We start from the raw sequence: 21,896 nt of genomic DNA on the forward strand, positions 1-21,896 counted from the left end.
AGATTTTTTTTTTCTTTTCATTTTGTAGCATGCATAATCTGTATTTTAATGTTGCCTTTTTTTTTTTTTTTTGGTTTTACATTAAAATGATCATTCTTGAACCAAAACAAACACCGCTTATTAATGTTCCAGTGATATTGGGTATACTTTACTCCATCATTAATTCCACTATTAACAAGTGAGGCTATGTTGGACAAACTGTTTAGCGTAACTGAAAATAGCTACCTATTTTATTTCCAACATTATTTCACTTTTCATATTCGTCTGACTTTCAAACAATAATGAAGTTGATGTCTAAGAACAACATTTATAAGGTACATAGCACATTCAAAGAAACAGGGAGACCACACCACATTTTAACTGAATCGTCTGCTGCTGGTAAATTTCTCTCCATCGTTAAAAGAGGTGCTTGATGTTCAGGAGACAGGAGGTAAACTCAGCACCAAGTTGTGGAAAGCAGAAAATAGTTTAACCCAATAATGCCTGACCCCAGAAATGTATGTATCCAAAATGATATGCATGGCATTATAGGGTTAATTTACAAGAAAAGACTGAAAACAATTGGAAACCAGTTTCCATTATTTCAAATAAACACTAAATGGAACATTTAAAAAAAGGAAAGTTTCTGGCTTTATTTTCATTCCTTGAACTGGTCCAAGGAATGAAGGTGGGCCTTGGTGTGTACTGCTGTTTCTTTATGAATGGAGGGAAGGGCATGATTTTGATGAGGCAGGAATGACATACACTAAACATGCACGCAACCAAAGTCTTATGCACTAAACATGTATGTGCCAGAACGGGACAGAAAAGCGCAGAGCACAGAAGGAGTGCTTCTTCATTCTCTGCCAGCACATGATGAAGCCACAAAATATTTATGGAGAAAATAATTGTTGGCTACTGCATTAATGTGTAAAATGTCATTTAGGACAACTTTAAATAAAATATTAAACAGTTGGTATTACTAAAAGCAGTTTATATAAATATATGAAAAACGGTTAACAAACATTTTAAATGATGAAGTCAAATGAACTGTGACTGGCTTAATAAATGAACACACCCATTCATGAAATAAAACAGTGTCGGTCTGAACAGCCACCTACAGTACTGTGCAAAAGTTTTAGGCAGATTTACTGTGGCCAAAGCTTTAGAAAATAATGAAAAACTAAACCTTCCATCTGTTATCTAGACCCTCTCATTCTAGTTAAGGGTCATGGTGGCTGCAGCCTATCCCAGCAGTCGAGAGGCAGGGTACACCCTAGACAGACCGCCAGTGTGTTGCAGGGCCAACACACTGAGACAGACAAACACATTCACACCTACAGTCACTGCAGATGGAGCACCCATTGAGAACCCAAGCAAACACAGGAAGGACATGCCAACTCCAGAAAGGACCAGGTTGGAAACAAACCTGGGACCCTCTTGCTGTCTGGCGACTGATAACTACGGTATCAAGCCACTGTGCCGCCCAAAACCAAAACATTATTCAGTATTTAAGTCCGCCAAGGACGTAATAAAATCATCAATGTTTATTTATTTATTTATTTGCCTGTCTGTTAGCAGGATTACGTCAAAACTACTTCACTGATTTTGGCAAAATTTTCACCAACGATACATATTAGGCCATGGAAGAACCCATTAAATTTTGGAGGCACTGCGGATCTGTATCTGGATTCTCAATCAAGTTTCACTTTATACAGGTTTTGAAGGATTAAAATTAGCAGGATTATGTCAAAACTACCCTACACAGATTTTGACAAAATTTTCACCACAGATATATTAGGCCATGGAAGACTCCATTATATTTTGCAGGTGATTTGGATTCTGGATCAAGATTTCTCTTTATATACGCTTTGACGGATTAAGTGAAAACTACTTCACAGATTCTCACCAAATTTTCACCACAGATACATATTAGGGCATGAAAGACTCCACTGAATTTTGGAGGTGATCTGGATTCTGGATCAAGATTCACTTTATATAGGCTTTAAAGGATTACATCAAAACTACTTCACGGATTCTCACCAAATTTGCACCACAGATACATATTAGGCCATGGAAGACTCCATTAAATTCTGGAGATGATTCGGATCTGAATCCAGATTCTGGATCAAGATTTCACTTTATATAGGCTTTGAAGGATTAAATCAAAACTACTTAATAGTAAATAGACTGCATTTATATAGGGCTTTTCCATCTGCAGCAGACGCTCAAAGTGCTTTACACATCAATGCCTCACATTCAACATGATGTTAGGCTGCTGCCATGCAAGGTGCTCACTACACACCGGGAACAACAACGGGATTAAGGACCTTGCCAAAAGGCCCTTAGTGATTTTACAGTCATGCTGGGATTTGAACTGAGGATCCTCTGGTCTCAAGCCAATGCTTAACCACTAGACCATCACCTCCCCTGATCCACTTCACGGATTCTCACCAAATTTGCACCACAGATAGCTATTAGAGCATGGAAGACTCCACTGCATTTTGGAGGTGATCCGTATCCAGATTGGCAGATGTCAGAAATTTCTGATTGCTCTTGTTAGAAATCTAAACATGTGAAATGTGCGACAACTTCAAAAATAAATAAACAATTTCTTTTCTGTGATCACTGATACACAGTAAAATCACCAGTGTAAAACTAACACTGACAGATTAAATTAAGAATGTCAGTGTACTTATGGTCCCACTCTGACCAGAGTGGGACCATATGTACACTGGCAGTGTTAATTTAACAGTGGTGATTTTACTGTGTACCTTCAAACAAAATTCTCCCCTGTTCTCAGTGGATAAGGAGCTGCCTAATCAATTTCCAGGTTCCAGCAGCATTTGTAGCAGCACACGGCGTAAGAAGCACACAGAGTATCAAAACAGTCTGCAATACTACTCTTCCTCTCTTTCTCATTCCCGACCTCTGTCTTCCTGTTACTCCTCCTCCCCCTGAATGAGAAGTTGTACACTCTGATGGTACACACCACTTGGTGGTATTTGGAGGATGAAGTAGTTTCTTGTGTTCTGTTCATCCAGTTGTAAACCTTCACTGAGCTCGAGATCCTGGGACAGACAGAAGTGATGGGTTTTCTGTTCAGTGAGCAGGGCCTTAAACCTTAGACCTTCTCCTCTGTCTTCGTGCTGTTTTAGGGTGGGAATGTGTTTTGCTGCTAGGGATGACTAAAAAAAAAATCATTAGTTGACTAGTCAGGTAGCATTAACCTTGAATGAGTCATTGACTAATCTTGACAAAAAAATTAATAAAGCTATTCTAAACCATGAAAGTCCAACATGTTGAAAATATGATCATATATACAACAGCACAGTGTTTTTCCTTTTGACAGCGATGTGCTGTGTGACCCAAGATTGTGCAGTTTGGGGCTTCAGTGTGTTACTGAAGGACATGACAACTCAGTCACAAACAGGGATCAAACACGTCAGGCTGTGGATTAATGAATAATCTGGTCTATTGTTGTATCCCAGAATCAGTGTTGGACTTACTATTGGACCCCGCCCACTCTGAGGTGGCACTGGACCCAAAACTGATCCTCTAAACCAGGGGTGGCCACATTTGGTCCTTGAGATCTACCTTCCTGACACTCTTAGTTGTCTCCCTGTTCCAACACACCTGAATCCAATGAAAGACTGGATTCAGGTGTGTTGGAACAGGGAGACAACTAAGAGTGTCAGGAAGGTAGATCTCAAGGACCAAACTTGGCCACCCCTGCTCTAAACTCTGGAAAACGTTTTCCAAGGGTTAAAAGAACCCACGCAGACACGGGAAGAACACGCAAACTACACACAAAGTGCTGCTGTAATGCATCTTCACAAACAGGTAAAATAAAAACCTTTTTTTCCCCTTTTCCGTCTTTCTACAGGAATGATGCTGTTCCCAGCGAGCATGCTGATTGGCCTGCTGTGTCTGAGCCAATCAGTGGTTGTGTTGGGTTTTGCCCGTCTGCTGGACGATGGGGAGCTCCGCTCTGCTTTTTCTGTCGCACGCACCAACAGCATGGAAGGTGGGCCAAAAATGACAGTGACCTTTGACACGGTTTATGTCAACATTGGTGGAGATTTTGATGCCAAGGCAGGCTTGTTCCGTTGCCGTATCCCCGGCGCCTACTACTTCTCCTTCACTGTGGGAAAGTTCCCGCATAAAGATCTGTCTGTCATGCTGATGAAGAACAGGAACGAGGTGCAGGCCATCGTGTACGAGGAGAACTCAGGAGAGGAGAGGAAGGTACGTGGTCCTTCTAGTGGACAGAAGAAGTTCTTGTGTTCAAATTGTAGTAAATTCGCCTGCAGTTAGATTGTCCTCCTATTATCTTGTAAACTGGTTTTAGACTTTATAAACACATGAACAACTGCTTCAAAAAGCTCACGTGTTGTACTGAAGAAAATCTGTGTCCTGTAATAATCAAGCCCCCCCCCAAATTTTTTTTGTATGTTGTTCTAAAGTTATTAGTCAGAGTCACAAAAATTAGAAGGTTCACTAAATATTACATAATATTATATGGCTGTGAAGCTACGCACACTCTGATTGGCTGATTTCCGGTCCGATATTTTCCCCATATCTGACTGGTTACCATGACAATCGTGTATCCCGTTTGTTACAAACCTGAAGGCTAAAAACACGATTAGAAAAACCAAGTCGGACATGAGCATACTCCATAAATATCTAAACAGCATCGGGAAAACACACAGATTGAAAGCTTACCAGCTCACGACCAGACATTCGGGCAATACGTTAAGTTTGTATATACAGTGGTGTTCAGAATAATAGTAGTGCCATGTGACTAAAAAGATTAATCCAGGTTTTGAGTATATTTCTTATTGTTACATGGGAAACAAGGTACCAGTAGATTTAGTAGAGTCTCACAAATCCAACAAGACCAAGCACTCATGATATGCACACTCTTAAGGCTATGAAATTTGGCTATTAGTAGAAAAAGTAGAAAAGGGGGTGTCCATAATAATAGTAGTGTGGCATTCTGTCAGTGAGTTTGTCAATTTTGTGGAACAAACAGGTGTGAATCAGGTGTCCCCTATTTAAGGATGAAGCCAGCACCAGTTGAACATGCTTTTCTCTCTGAAAGCCTGAGGAAAATGGGATGTTCAAGACATTGTTCAGAAGAACAGCATAGTTTGATTAAAAAGTTTATTGGAGAGGGGAAACTTATACGCAGGTGCAAAAAATTATAGGTTGTTCATCTACAATGATCTCCAATGCTTTAAAATGGAACAAAAAAAAAAAAAAAAGACGTGTGGAAGAAAACAGAAAACAACCATCAAAATGGATAGAAGAATAACCAGAATGGGGAAGGCTCACCCATTGATCAGCTCCAGGATGATCAAAGACAGTCTGGAGTTACCTGTAAGTGCTGTGACAGTTAGAAGACACCTGTGTGAAACTAATTTATTTGCAAGAATCCCCCGCAAAGTCCCTCTGTTAAATAAAAGACATGTGCAGAAGAGGTTACAATTTGCCAAAGAACACATCAACTGGCCTAAAGAGAAATGGAGGAATATTTTGTGGACTGATGAGAGTAAAATTGTTCTTTTTGGGTCCAAGGGCCGCAGACAGTTTGTGAGACGGCCCCTAAACTCTCTGAATTCAAGCCACAGTTCACAGTGAAGACAGTGAAGCATGGTGGTGCAAGCATCATGATATGGGCATGTTTCTCCTACTATGGTGTTGGGCCTATATATCGCATACCAGGTATCATGGATCAGTTTGGATATGTCAAAATACTTGAAGAGGTCATGTTGCCTCATGCTGACGAGGACATGCCCTTGAAATGGGTGTTTCAACAAGACAATGACCCCAAGCACACTAGTAAACGAGCAAAATCTTGGTTCCAAACCAACAAAATTAATGCCTCGCAGATGTGAAGAAATCATGAAAAACTGTGGTTATACAACTAAATACTAGTTTAGTGATTCACAGGATTGCTAAAAAAGCAGTTTGAACATAATAGTTTTGAGTTTGTAGTGTCAACAGCAGATGCTACTATTATTGTGAACACTCCCTTTTCTACTTTTTACCTCTGCCAAGGAGGTTATGTTTTCGGTCGCGTTTGTTTGTTTGTCTGTCTGTCAGCAGGATAACTCAAAACGTTTTGAACGGATTTTGATGAAATTTTGTGGAGTGGTTGGAAATGACAAGAGGAACAAGTGATTAAGTTTCAGTGGTGATCCGGATCACGATCCGGATCCTGATGCTAATGCGTTAGCATGTCTGTGGCATTTTCAATGTTAAAAGTTAGCATTAAGCAGTTGCAGCTGTCATCATGTTCGGGTGCATTTGTTTTCAAATTGTAATATTTTTTAAATTTATTTTTGTTGAAAATTTGTGGAGTGGTTGGAAATGACAAGAGAAACAAGTGATTAAATTTTAGTGGTGATCTGGATCAAGATCCGGATCCCGATGCTAACCTGTTAGCATGTCTATGGCATTTTCAATGTTAAAAGTTAGCATTAAGCAGTTGCAGCGGTCATCACATTCGGGTGCATTTGTTTTCAAATTGTAATATTTCTTAAATTTATTTTTGTTTATATATTAATAATCTAATGATTATTATATACAATTTTAGAGAAAGAGACAAAAAGAAATAGATCACTGTGCCAAGGAGGGAATCTCTTTAGGGTCAGTGACCCCATGGCCTTGTTTAGAGAAGTGTTTCATAAATGTTAAATAAAAAATTCATATATTTGCAGTTTAGTTGAATAATAAATTGAATTTTATCTCTTATTTGTTTTTGTCTATAAGCACATGCAATATCAATATCAGTGCTCAGACGACAGTAGCTTCTGCGAAAGGTGCAAATTGCAATAAACTGTGATGCCAAGCGCTAAGGATGCATGCTATCCAGTCACAGCAGATGAAACTTGTTTTACTACTGAGCAAACATCATTGTTAGACTTTTTTAGTTTCAATGATTCCACGGCGTGTAGATGTTATGGCGTTAGTGACCCCATGGCCTTGGCGGAGATTTGCACTTTCTGAGTGCTTCTAGTTTTACTAATAGCCCAATTTCATAGCCTTAAGAGTGTGCATATCATGAGTGCTTGGTCTTGTTGGATTTGTGAGACTCTACTGAATCTACTGGTACCTTGTTTCCCATGTAACAATAAGAAATATACTCAAAACCTGGATTAATCTTTTTAGTCACATAGCACTACTATTATTCTGAACACTACTGTACAAGGGCTGTCAATAAAGTAACGGTCCTTTTTATTTTTTTCAAAAACTATATGGATTTCATTCATATGTTTTTACGTCAGACATGCTTGAACCCTCGTGCACATGCGTGAGTTTTTCCACGCCTGTCGGTGACGTCATTCGCCTGTGAGCACTCCTTGTGGGAGGAATCGTCCAGCCCCTCGTCGGAATTCCTTTGCTCCGCCACAGGAAAAACACCTCCGTTGGAAACCTTAACGGGCAAGTTGGAACATGCCCAACCTGTTAAACAATTTCTCAGTTACTCACTTGTTGAAAGCCATCAAAAGCCGCCTGGATTTTACAAATGGTTATCAACACGGAGGTGTTTTTCCTGTGCCGCCGCACCGCGTCGGCTGCGTCCTGACGCGCGGACCCGTCCGCACGTCTTTCATTAAAAAAATCTCCTTTAACAGTGGAATATCCAGATAAAATGCTGAAACCGACTTCTTCTGAAACTTCTCTGTTCTCTCACGACGTCCTGGATCAATAGAGCCTGAAATATGGAGGTTTTCAGCTTGAACAGGCTGACGACAGCGGCTGAGAGCGCTGAGCGACGTCTCGCACCGTGGGAAGTCCTTAAAGCGACAGAATCACCTCAAAATCTGTCATCAGCCATTAAAATTTTCACTGAAAACCAGCTTAATTTTTTGAACCGTGTCCACTTCAATGTGTCTCACAGGTTTAGAAAAAATTTTGATCAAACAACGCGCCAGTCTCTCAGCAACTTCTCAGACAAAGGAATTCCGACGAGGGGCTGGACGACTCCTCCCACAAGGAGTGCTCACAGGCGAATGACGTCACCGACAGGCGTGGAAAAACTCACGCATGCGCACGAGGGTTCAAGCATGTCTGACGTAAAAACATATGAATGAAATCCATATAGTTTTTGAAAAAAATAAAAAGGACTGTTACTTTATTGACAGCCCTCGTATATACAAACTTAACGTAGTTGCTTTTTTAGTTACTTTTTAGTTGCTTCATACAGTTACTTTATGCAGTTACTTAATTAGCAGCTTTATGCAATTACTTTATTAGAAGCTGCCGAAAACTTGCAACTAATAAGTAATGTAACAAATAAGATAACTAGTAATCTAACTTGGTTACTTGAGCAATCAGCAAAGTAACTAATCAGCAAAGTAACTAATAGTTACTTTTCTGAGTACTAAATCTTAAAAATAACCAAGTTAGATTATGAGTTACTTTATTAATTACATTCAGCAGCTGCTAATGAAGTAACTATATAAAGTAACTGTAAAATATCAAATCAAATCAAATCAATTTTATTTATATAGCACCAAATCACAACAAATAGTTACCCCAAGGCGCTTTATATTGTAAGGCAAAGCCATACAATAATTATGGAAAAACCCCAACGGTCAAAATGACCCCCTGTGAGCAAGCACTTGGCGACAGTGGGAAGGAAAAACTCCCTTTTAACAGGAAGAAACCTCCAGCAGAACCAGGCTCAGGGAGGGGCAGTCTTCTGCTGGGACTGGTTGGGGCTGAGGGAGAGAACCAGGAAAAAGACATGCTGTGGAAGAGAGCAGAGATCAATCACTAATGATTAAATGCAGAGTGGTGCATACAGAGCAAAAAGAGAAAGAAACACTCAGTGCATCATGGGAACCCCCCAGCAGCCTAAGTCTACAGCAGCATAACTAAGGGATGGTTCAGGGTCACCTGATCCAGCCCTAACTATAAGCTTTAGCAAAAAGGAAAGTTTTAAGCGTAATCTTAAAAGTAGAGAGGGTGTCTGTCTCCCTGATCTGAGTAAGCCTGCAGTCTGAGAGCGAAGCGCTCTATTGGGGTGATATGCTACTATGAGTGCCATAAGATAAGATGGGACCTGATTATTCAAAACCTTATAACTAAGAAGAAGAATTTTAAATTCTATTCTAGAATTAACAGGAAGCCAATGAAGAGAGGCCAATATGGGTGAGATATGCTCTCTCCTTCTAGTCCCTGTCAGCACTCTAGCTGCAGCATTTTGAATTAACTGAAGGCTTTTCAGGGAACTTTTAGGACAACCTGATAATAATGAATTACAATAGTCCAGCCTAGAGGAAATAAATGCATGAATTAGTTTTTCAGCATCACTCTGAGACAAGACCTTTCTAATTTTAGAGATATTGCGCAAATGCAAAAAAGTTCTACATATTTGTTTAATATGCGCATTGAATGACATATCCTGATCAAAAATGACTCCAAGATTTCTCACAGTATTACTAGAGGTCAGGGTAATGCCATCCAGAGTAAGGATCTGGCTAGACACCATGTTTCTAAGATTTGTGGGGCCAAGTACAATAACGTCAGTTTTATCTAATTTAAAAGCAGGAAATTAGAGGTCATCCATGTCTTTATGTCTGTAAGACAATTCTGCAGTTTAGCTAATTGGTGTGTCCTCTGGCTTCATGGGTAGATAAAGCTGGGTATCATCTGCGTAACAGTGAAAATTTAAGCAATGCTGTCTAATAATACTGCCTAAGGGAAGCATGTATAAAGTGAATAAAATTGGTCCTAGCACAGAACCTTGTGGAACTCCATAATTAACCTTAGTCTGTGAAGAAGATTCCCCATTTACATGAACAAATTGTAATCTATTAGATAAATATGATTCAAACCACCACAGCACAGTGCCTTTAATACCTATGGCATGCTCTAATCTCTGTAATAAAATTTTATGGTCAACAGTATCAAAAGCAGCACTGAGGTCTAACAGAACAAGCACAGAGATGAGTCCACTGTCTGAGGCCATAAGAAGATAATTTGTAACCTTCACTAATGCTGTTTCTGTACTATGATGAATTCTAAACCCTGACTGAAACTCTTCAAATAGACCATTCCTCTGCAGATGATCAGTTAGCTGTTTTACAACTACCCTTTCAAGAATTTTTGAGAGAAAAGGAAGGTTGGAGATTGGCCTATAATTAGCTAAGATAGCTGGGTCAAGTGATGGCTTTTTAAGTAATGGTTTAATTACTGCCACCTTAAAAGCCTGTGGTACATAGCCAACTAATAAAGATAGATTGATCATATTTAAGATCGAAGCATTAATTAATGGTAGGGCTTCCTTGAGCAGTCTGGTAGGAATGGGGTCTAATAGACATGTTGATGGTTTGGAGGAAGTAACTAATGAAAATAACTCAGACAGAACAATCGGAGAGAAAGAGTCTAAGCAAATACCGGCATCACTGAAAGCAGCCAAAGAGAATGATATGTCTTTGGGATGGTTATGAGTAATTTTTTCTCTAATAGTTAAAATTTTATTAGCAAAGAAAGTCATGAAGTCATTACTAGTTAAAGTTAAAGGAATACTCGGCTCAGTAGAGCTCTGACTCTCTGTCAGCCTGGCTACAGTGCTGAAAAGAAACCTGGGGTTGTTCTTATTTTCTTCAATTAGTGATGAGTAGTAAGATGTCCTAGCTTTACGGAGGGCTTTTTTATAGAGCAACAGACTCTTTTTCCAGGCTAAGTGAAGATCTTCTAAATTAGTGAGACGCCATTTCCTCTCCAACGTATGGGTTATCTGCTTTAAGCTGCGGGTTTGTGAGTTATACCACGGAGTCAGGCACTTCTGATTTAAGGCTCTCTTTTTCAGAGGAGCTACAGCATCCAAAGTTGTCCTCAATGAGGATATAAAACTGTTGACGAGATAATCTGTCTCACTCACAGAGTTTAGGTAGCTACTCTGCCCTGTGTTGGTATATGGCATTGGAGAACATAAAGAAGGAATCATACCCTTAAACCTAGTTACAGCGCTTTCTGAAAGACCTTTACTGTAATGAAACTTATTCCCCACTGCTAGGTAGTCCATCAGAGTAAATGTAAATGTTATTAAGAAATTATCAGACAGAAGGGGGTTTTCAGGGAATACTGTTAAGTCTTCAATTTCCATACATAAGTCAGAACAAGATCTAAGGTATGATTAAAGTGGTGGGTGGACTCATTTACATTTTGAGCAAAGCCAATCGAGTCTAACAATAGATTAAATGCAGCGTTGAGGCTGTCATTCTCAGCATCTGTGTGGATGTTAAAATCGCCCACTATAATTATCTTATCTGAGCTAAGCACTAAGTCAGACAAAAGGTCTGAAAATTCACAGAGAAACTCACAGTAACGACCAGGTGGACGATAGATAATAACAAATAAAACTGGTTTTTGGGACTTCCAATTTGGATGGACAAGACTAAGAGTCAAGCTTTCAAATGAATTAAAGCTCTGTCTGGGTTTTTGATTAATTAATAAGCTGGATTGGAAGATTGCTGCTAATCCTCCCCCTCGGCCCGTGCTACGAGCATTCTGGCAGTTAGTGTGACTCGGGGGGTGTTGACTCATTTAAACTAACATAGTCATCCTGCTGTAACCAGGTTTCTGTAAGGCAGAATAAATCAATATGTTGATCAAGTATTATATCATTTACTAACAGGGACTTAGAAGAGAGAGACCTAATGTTTAATAGACCACATTTAACTGTTTTAGTCTGTGGTGCAGTTGAAGGTGCTATATTATTTTTTCTTTTTGAATTTTTATGCTTAAATAGATTTTTGCCAGTTATTGGTGGTCTGGGAGCAGGCACCGTCTCTACGGGGATGGGGTAATGAGGGGATGGCAGGGGGAGAGAAGCTGCAGAGAGGTGTGTAAGACTACAACTCTGCTTCCTGGTCCCAACCCTGGATAGTCACGGTTTGGAGGATTTAAGAAAATTGGCCAGATTTCTAGAAATGAGAGCTGCTCCATCCAAAGTGGGATGGATGCCGTCTCTCCTAACAAGACCAGGTTTTCCCCAGAAGCTTTGCCAATTATCTATGAAGCCCACCTCATTTTTTGGACACTACTCAGACAGCCAGAAATTCAGGGAGAACATGCTGCTAAACATGTCACTCCCGGTCCGATTGGGGAGGGGCCCAGAGAAAACTACAGAGTCTGACATTGTTTTTGCAAAGTTACACACCGATTCGATATTAATTTTAGTGACCTCCGATTGGCGTAACCGGGTGTCATTACTGCCGATGTGAATTACAATCTTACCAAATTTACGCTTAGCCTTAGCCAGCAGTTTCAAATTTCCTTCAATGTCGCCTGCTCTGGCCCCCGGAAGACATTTGACTATGGTTGCTGGTGTCGCTAACTTCACATTTCTCAAAACAGAGTCGCCAATAACCAGAGTTTGTTCGGGATCTGCTGGAGGGGAACTAACGGCGGCTGTTAAACTTGAGAAGCGGCATGTAGCATCTTCAGTGTCAATTTTCAACAACTGGCTGATTTTCCAGACACATGGGGGCACAGAATGTACTTTTCGGTCTACATTTGAGTGGACATAAATGTATGCTGCCGATGTGTCCAAGGTCTGTGTCCCAAGAATGTTCCATGTGAATTTGAAGACCCTGGCAGTAATAGGACTGGACTTATGCTGAGCACAGACAGACGGATGGAGGGATGCAAGGCTTTTGCAAGACCCGATGGTATCGGGTCTTGCAAATGGCAGGACACAATTGCAGGACTCAAGCACTTAGGGTTAAGACAGTTTACTGTGGTTGTAAACTGGGTCCGGTGCAAGGCAGTTCAAAATAAGCAACAGTACCAAGTTCATGAGGCAAAAGGCGTGGTCAAAAAAAAACAGGCAGATGGTCAAAAAGCACAAGGTAGCAAGCAGGATGAGAAAACACTAGGAACAAGGCTGGAAGCAAAGACACAAGGTGCATCAATCTGGCAGGGAAAAGGTGAACCAGGTGAGGCTTAAATACCCCCAGGTGATGAGCTACAGATGAGAAACAGGTGTGTGAGAAAGAACCAGAATGAGGGCATGGCCAGACAGAGTGAAACCCCCACCACCAAACACCAAGAGACAGACAAGAGAAATATAGACAGAGAACCCTAAACAGGAAAAAAAATACAAGAAAAATCACCACATAGAAAAACAGTCCTAACTAGATAACAAAAACAACAAACACAATTCAGAAAATCCAAACCCTGACAGATGGCCGTATTTTGGCCTCAGGTAATAAGGTATAACATATACTACATGATATATAAGGAATAAGGTATCAACAACAACCAAACTAGCTGTCAAACACATGGGTGGAGAAAATTTGTGTAGTTGTCATTTTGTTGGTGCAAATGTGACTTTTGTGCTTGTTGGTGAAATCTTTATATACATTTAAGCAGAACTGCCTTGTTGAAATAATATGATGTCCTTCCATCATCAGGTCCAGAGTCAGAGCGTCATGCTGCAGCTGGAGTTTGGCGACATCGTCTGGCTCCGTCTCCATGGCGACCCTCGCTATGCTCTCTACAGTAACACAGGACACTACACCACCTTCAACGGTTACCTCATCTATCCCGACACCTACAGCTACCAGACACACCCCCACCAACACCACCCAGCCTACAGCTCCCAGCAGGAGAAACTTGCACTGCTGAATGCCAACCAGGCTACAGAGCACGTAGGAAGACAAGCTGCCACAGAGGACAAGGAGGTACAACACAATGAGGAGGAAGAGGAGGATGATGAGGAAGAGGATGACCAGCGATCTGCCTTCTCAGTGGGTCGAACGCAGAGCATCCTGGGTGTTGACCAAGTTGGAATGCCTCAGCACCAGCCGGTCAGCTTTGACACAAAGTTCGTCAACATTGGGGAGGACTTTAACTTGACAGAGGGGCTTTTTACATGTCGTGTTCCTGGAGCCTACTTCTTCTCCTTCAACGTGGGCAAACTGCCGCAGAAGACGCTGTCTGTCAAGCTGATGAAGAATCATCTGGAGGTGCAGGCGATGATCTATGACGACAGTCAGGGAGAGAAAGCCCTGCAGAGTCAGAGCCTGATGCTGTCACTCAAACCTGGGGACACGGTCTGGCTCTATTCCCACCAGAGAGATGGATTTGGGGCCTACAGCAACCACGCCAAGTACATCACCTTCACCGGCTTCCTGGTTTATCCAGACCTCCCTGCTAACACCAACCAATCATATGCAAGCAAGAAACCCTAGCTAGACTATGAACTGCAGATTGAACATTGTGAGGGAGCAGGGATCTGTTCAAAATAGAAACATCTCTGAATCAACAAATGAGGAGTTTGAAGCTTTTGTTTATGGCTTGTGTGCTAAAAAAAAAAAAAAGATGTGACTGTACAGGTCAGAGAATATTAATTGTTGATTTGTGATCATTTTGATGCTCTGGACTGAATGTAGAGTTCTAGATTGTCTACATGAGAATCTTCCATTTCAAGCTGATGACTTTCCAGAACTGGACTGCACCATAATCAAACGTGGAACTTGTAATGTGCAATATAAAGATCACCACTGCATTCAATCAGCTCACCTGTGCATCAAACTCCCATTGAAAGTGCAGGATTTTACTATCAGACATACAAATAAGATAACCAATACATTCTTCATGGTACAACGTTTTAATAGTGCAACGTTCAGTAAAAACATAGTGTGGCACAACTGTGTGATTTTCTCATGTATTTTAGTTACAGTAACTTTCCAAACACGTCATCTAATACAGAATCAAACCGCTGCAGTATAAATCTGAAAATAAATAGGAAATCAAGTTTTATCCCTGCGCTTTATGGACTTTCTTCTGCGGAAACACTACCAATTTATTTACCTGCCATAAATTTACACCACTATAGTATCTGCTTAGTTTAAATAATGGTTTAGAAAACATCAAATCTCCTTGATCTCCTGCTGAGTTCACAACTGATTATGTAGAGTTGGTAGGCTAATTTATTACTAAGTCCTCCCAGGAACGGGTGATTCTCAGCTCAAAAGTTAAACCAATGACCAAAGTCATTTCTGCATGCTACATTACTGCCCTCTTGTGGAAAATTCCTGGTTCAATCTCCTTTCATGCATCACCTCCCCAAAATGTAAAGGAATCGACCTTGTTAGAATCAACTATATATATATATAGTTGATTCTAACAAGGTCGATTCCTTTACATTTTTGTTTTGTTTTGTCGTATATATATATATATATATATATATATATATATATATATACGACAAAACACTTGGGGAAGACACACCTCCGCTGCAGTCACTGTTAATTCAGTTAAAGAAAATCAGGAAATGATTCTGTGGTGAGCTGAACAACTCCTTCCTACAATAGTGCCCTCTGGTGGCCTTTATGCCTCTGGAAAGAGGAACTTCTAAATTGTGCAGTGCTTGAAAAATAGTCTGTCTTGGAATAATATTAAGGTATGTAGAGGAATCATGGTTTTACAACAATATTTGGATTTGCCTTAAATTTGAACCAGATACACAATATTATCTCCATCTCAAAATTGTCAAAACCTTTTCATTAATTTTGTAAATGACCTGGATGTCAGAGGTAGATACATTTTCATATTACAAAACCACATTGTTTGTCTCATTTTATTGAAATTTGAATAAGTATCATGTTATTATCGTTGTGACCTCAAAACATTGGTGTTGATTCCATATTTTGTAATGAAATTTAACAAAAACATATTTATGCTTCTTTTAGAGCCACATTAACTGCTCATTAACACAGGTGGTGGCCAAGTGGTTTGTGCGCTTGGTTTCAGTATGGACGGTTCCCAGTTCAAACCCCACCTCTGCCACATGTCTCCATGTAACGTGGAGTTGTGTCAGGAAGGGCATCCGGTGTAAAATGAGTGCCCAATCAACATGCAGCTCCACCTTGGATCCGCTGTGGTGACCCCGAGTGAAACACAAGGGAGCAGCTGAAGGGTTTTACTTATTAATGATGTTGTTGTTGGTCTTTGTCAAAGGCGCGGTGTCTTTGGACTGTTTTGGTAATTTGACCGTGCGCTGCAGGCGTGCGTGTGCTGCAGGCGTGCTCTGTGTCAAAATGAGTCTTTCATTGCTTCACCTTGGAGTGATTTCTGCTCGACACCGAGTGCAGCAGGAGAGACCTGAAGCACAAAACTCTATTTATCCCATTCCGAGTGTTGACCACATGCCTCTGGGCCTGCAGGGATCTACGCCATAATTTGATTTCTAATTCTAGCAGCTTTTAATTCACTTCATCAGATGGCAACCGCAGCGGGGAGAATTGAATTGCTTCTCCCAGGCCACTGTAATGTGCATGTGTGTTTAATTTCACACTGCTGGGAGCAACACGATGCTGCTCAAATTGCCATTAAATCATTGACTTTATGAAATCACCTTCTCAGTTTGAGAGTCACCATTTGAAGTGAAGTTTCCCTTTGATGGAACATTTGCATTTTTATTACAGATAACTGGGTGTGAATTTAGGAGAAATTGAGCTCTGGCATAAACTACAGCTGTGCTGTAAATACATCATTAGATTCCAGTTTGATTTATGAACAGCAAATTTTTGAAAATGTTTACAAATTGATATTATTTAGAGATGAGCTATCCGCTAAGTCTGGACGCACCAAACTGACACTGCGTTCACATTGTAGACTAAAATGACATGAATCAGATTTTTTATTTTTTAGCACAAATACAGTTTCTATCATATTCTATTCAGTTTTTATATAACAATAACTCATAACATAAGTTATCCAGAAGTGCTCACTGTAAACCCAAATGCTCAAAAATAAACTTAAACTGATTAAGTACAGTAAACTTTATTTTGAAAAAAAAAACTTAAATATTTTAAGTTACTGCAACTTTTTGTTGTTGTTTTGAGTTTATTAAACTGATCACTTTTAATTAACTTGAACTCTTTTATGCATTAACTAAGCACCACTTAAATAGGATAATGTAAATTAGTGCATCTGAAATCAGTAACAGCAATATAGTGTCATGTGGAATGAGCCTAAAAACTGATTTATGTGCTGAGACTGTCACACACACAATCAAAAATTATACAAAATATGATGAGGAAAGACAAAATAAAAAGGAACAATTTAGGAGCTGTAGTTCGGGGGCTTTGCATTAAAATGTTAATGAACCTGCCAAATGGTTTGAGGAGCAGAGATTTGTTTGAGTTTATTTGACAGGCATGATTAATGATTAATAAGTAGCCCTGCGACAGACTGGCATCCTGTTCAGGGTGTAGTCCACCTCACGCCCTATGACTGCTGGTTAGGCTCCAGCTCCCCTATGACCCTTAACTCAAACAAGCAGGTATAGAGAATGAATGAAAACCCCTCATTTGGTAAATCAGGTGGTGCTTGACCGCTCAGAATTTTATATGTTAAAAGCATAACTTAAAAAATATGAGCATATGTTAATAAAGTAAGACTAAATTTGGGGTTATTTGTTCAAAACCTTAGAGTGTAAGTAGCAGAATTTGGAATAAGGTGAAGATTCCAACAGCAGTGTGTGGTAAGCCAGAAGATAAGACATTCCAGTCATCAATTCTAGATGAAACTACACCATGAACCAAGAATTAGCCAGAATGGGCTGAATCTTCGCTTATATTCAGCAAATGAATTAAATTATTCTTTCTAATAGCTCTGTGTAAATCAAAGGACAATGCTTTGATTTACACTTTGATTTGCTATGATGAATGACATGCATCCACTGATTATGATAACTGATCAAAATGATGTCCGTATCACAGCATCAATGACCATCATCTCAGTCTTCTTTCTTAGAAGTAAGAAATTACATACCATCCAGTTCATCACTGAAGCCAGACAGTCTTCTAAATTGTTCATTTGTGAGAGATAATTGGTAGATGCAAATCAGATTTAGGCCCAAATAAATGCAAGCACTAAACTAGAGCACTCTCAAAAAATTGACACATTGGGGGTCCCATCTAATAAATATATGTAGCCCCAACTCAAATAAAGCACATCCATGTAAGATAATTTAATTTAGTTGGAACTACATATATTTATTAGATGGAAATCCTGCTCATAACTGAATTGAGTTCATCCAATGAGTAATTTATTTAGAGCATAGAGCACAAACCTCTACCAAGACTAGTTTCCAATTCCACAAATTTTTACCTTCGAAAAGATTTTCAAGGTCAAAGTGCTGTTAGAAGTGACTTTTTTCATGAGCTGAAATATAATACAAAATATAAATCAAAAGGGCCTTTCAATGTTAGAATCAAATATCCACTAAATCCACAATACGGATCAGATGCTGATCAAACTTAGTCTATTTCTTGAGAGTGCAAGTTTGCACCTCATAGTCACAAATGAGCGTGATTGAGGCACTTTGAGATATAATGTAAAATGTACATCAAATATGCTTTTCAGTATTAAATCCATTGTCCACAAAATCCACAATCTTGATCAGATCCGGATTTAAATTTGTCAGGGGATAGTGAGTGCCAGTCTGCACCTCACTTTCAAATATAAGAGTGATTGGGGCATGTTTGATTAAGATAAAATGTAAAACATACATTAAATGTTGTTTTCAATGGCCACAAAATCCGTAATCTGGGACAGATCCTGATCAAACTTTGCCAGTTGATAAAGAATATCATCCTACACAATGGTCTCAAATTTGAAGGAAATGTGATCTTTTTTGACAGAGTTATGAATTGTTGAAAATTCATTCTCAGTTCAGAAAGCTGATCTGATCTTATAGCAGTTATATCACCAGATCAGATTCAAATACATTTTACAACTACACACACCAATGGTCCAAATTTGATAATAAAAAAAAAAAAACAATAATGAACATTACCACATTCTCACAATGCAAAAAGATTAGATTTGTGTAATACATGCAGTCCAAAATTTAAAAAAGGTTGATTCACACAGTAAGGTACTAAAAACACAGCCTGAATTGACCTACATTTCAATCAGCTGTGATCAAACTGACAAAATGATCATCCTCCACCATATCAGCTGCTTGTATGTATTTATGTTGTGCCATTGTTATGTAGCTTGATTGAACTCCACCAACAAGTTTAAGGGTTGTGCTAATAGATAGGACTCATGGACAGAGACATTGACCTCAGCAACTTTAATGGAATAAAGCATACAGTTTTTGCAGCATAGTTTCTGTAGACACCATAAGGTCACTAAATCGTCCAACCCTGATGAATACTGCTGCACTGACGTCTCATTGGGTATTTATCATTTCCATGCATTATAAATTTATTATTTTATTCACATATTCTGATTTGCCCAGATGTATGTTTTTGTTTTTGTTTTTTTTTTTGCAAAATGAATAAATAAATTTGTACATTTCCATGAAAACAAAATTCACTTAAAGTTGATTTGTTTAACATTATGCTGTTAACTACCTTTTAATTCAAAAAGAAGAAGAAAACATATTGCACTAAGATTCATTTTACCTGGAATCAAGAAGAAAATAAATACAAATCACAATTTTTAGAAAATATTTGGATTTATCTATTTTTGCAATGCCCCCCCCATACAGGTATAGAAACATGCTAAAATGAATGGAACTGGAAAAGATTTACGTGTGTATGTGTGTGCATGTGTGTATACTTTTTGATTTAATACTTTTGTTACTGCAGAGCTGCAGAATTCCATTTGTTTCATTTCTACATTATGAATATATATATATATATATATATATATATATATATATATACACATATATTATTTGATATTATAATTTGAAAAAAATTATTTTCAGATGTGCCCTGGCGGCACAGTGGCTTAGTGGTTAGCACTGTTGTCTCAAAGCAAGAAGGTTGTGGGATCATTTTCCATCTGGGGCCTTTCTGTGTGGAGTTTGTATGTTCTCCCCATGTTTGTGTGGGTTCCCCCCAGGGGTTCCGGCTCCCTCCCACATCCAGAGACATGCAGGTTAGGTGAATTGGCATCTTGTCCAAGGTGGGCCTTGCATACTCCCTATGACTGCTGGGATAGGCTACAGCCCCCTGTGACCCTTGACCCAATTTTCTTACCAAATGAAATTAAACTGTATCACAGTTGACTTTTTGGCATTTCCTCATCATTCTTAATGTCTTAAATTGTTAAAATTAAACCATTTTATTACATATGTAAAATATTGTAATTAAATCTGACAGCTTTTCTATAACTCCACCACAGAAACACTGCATACAGACTGACGCAGGACATCAAAGTACGCTGTGAAAAAAAGGTTCTCTCTTCATTTGATACGTTAAAAAATAAAATCCTTTTAACAAAAGGCAAACTCAGATGATATTGGTACAGACAGGTTGAAAAAAAAGGTTTTCCTCCAAAGTAATGTCACCATGACTCCATCCCTGCTCTGCTTCACTAACATGCTTTTTTTTTGTACAAAACTTTGGAAAATGAAAAGCTGTTTTTTTTTCATAGTGTAAAATTATCCTGTAAGCCTAATTTGATACTGTAATATATTCTGTCACAGTTTAAACTTTGGTGAGTTTTCTATTTCTGCCTCATATGATCAGAGCAGTAATTTTTACTTTAAGACAGAAATTAACTATTTAAGTAATTTGTGGTCAGTTCAATGATCAATGATCAATACTGTGATATTCCTGCACTGGTGTGATCATAACTCATGTGACACTGAAGCATTGTGTGATGCATGCGTATCAATAAAAATATGGCCAAAAAAAAAAAACCAACACAAAAAAACAGGATCTTCTAAAATGATTGCTGAAAAGGCTCTTACTGTGTATTTCTATTGATCATCACGTGTACAGTAAATGTTGGATGTTTCTGCGCTGTGCTTCTTTCTTTCTGATAATGTCTGTGAAAGAACAATCATTACTGGATACTGTGCCGTGCACTGCAGACATACCAAAGGACAGAAAGTTTGAATTCTTTGATTCTGCCTGATTTGGCTTTGTGCAAAATCATTCCAAAAGTACAAACTGAAAAAATACATTTAAAAAAAAAAATCCTGCCAAGAAAATACCTGATCTTGGTTTTTAACTTGTCTGCCTCACGTTGACTCTGTGAAACATTCCTTACATTTAAAATGAATGCTGCAGTGAGATGTTTGACAAAATAAAACTGTGAAATATACAGTATGCACAGACTGTTATGACTGTTAATGCACACATTAATATTTGGCAGACAACTGTAACATTTTACAATAAGACTGCATGAATTAACAGTACTTAATGCAGTAATATGCATGAACTAACAGTGAAGTAAGAGTTAACTTTAGTTTTATTAATTTACTAGCAAAGTACCCGTTCGGTGAATAAAGAGTGTACTAATCGTGAGTCACTGACCCGGTAAAGTGTGCAGCAGTATACTGAGACAACACATTAGCTTCCAAAAGAAAGCTTTCAAAGTATTTTGAAGTAGCAGTTATAACAGACACACTGAGCCCTTATTTAAGGAGGTTAAGCTTCATCTTTTTTTTTAAGTTCTAATAATTATGAAATGACTGACTCTGTAGTGCAATGAAAATGGATGTAACGTTTAATTTTTTCTGATTATGTTATGAAGTCAATAAAATTTATCCATCTATCACACCAGGTGGCAGGACAAGACATTTGCAGCAGTAACGGCACCACCTAGTGTATATTATACAGTAGTGTTCAGAATAATAGTGCTATGTGACTAAAAAGATTAATCCAGGTTCTGAGTATATTTCTTATTGTTACATGGGAAACAAGGTACCAGTAGATTCAGTAGATTCTCACAAATCCAACAAGACCAAGCATTCATGATATGCACACTCTTAAGGCTATGAAATTGAGCTATTAGTAAAAAAAAGTAGAAAAGGGGGTGTTCACAATAATAGTAGCATCTGCTGTTGACGCTACAAACTCAAAACTATTATGTTCAAACTGCTCTTTTAACAATCCTGTGAATCACTAAACTAGATT

At 38.8% G+C, this 21,896-nt stretch overlaps 1 protein-coding gene across 2 annotated transcripts in view; it reads left to right on the forward strand.

Annotated features, from left to right (window-relative positions):
• Window positions 1-14,459, forward strand: part of c1qtnf4 (C1q and TNF related 4) — a 56,137-nt gene extending 41,678 nt beyond the window's left edge. Inside the window, exons 3-6 of one of the 2 annotated variants that reach the window (XM_034193298.1) lie at window positions 2,471-2,478; window positions 2,835-2,840; window positions 3,859-4,227; window positions 13,416-14,459. In XM_034193298.1, coding sequence (XP_034049189.1) covers window positions 2,471-2,478; window positions 2,835-2,840; window positions 3,859-4,227; window positions 13,416-14,195 — 1,163 coding nt within the window. In that variant the 3' untranslated portion in view covers window positions 14,196-14,459. Of the gene's footprint in view, window positions 1-2,470; window positions 2,479-2,834; window positions 2,841-3,857; window positions 4,228-13,415 lie in introns of both variants that reach the window. The other variant, XM_034193304.1, reaches the window with a different exon arrangement.
• Window positions 14,460-21,896: the final 7,437 nt, after the last annotated feature.

This window comes from Thalassophryne amazonica, chromosome 2 (genome assembly GCF_902500255.1).
Source record: "Thalassophryne amazonica chromosome 2, fThaAma1.1, whole genome shotgun sequence".
In the NCBI taxonomy this organism is placed as follows: Eukaryota; Metazoa; Chordata; class Actinopteri; order Batrachoidiformes; family Batrachoididae; genus Thalassophryne; species Thalassophryne amazonica.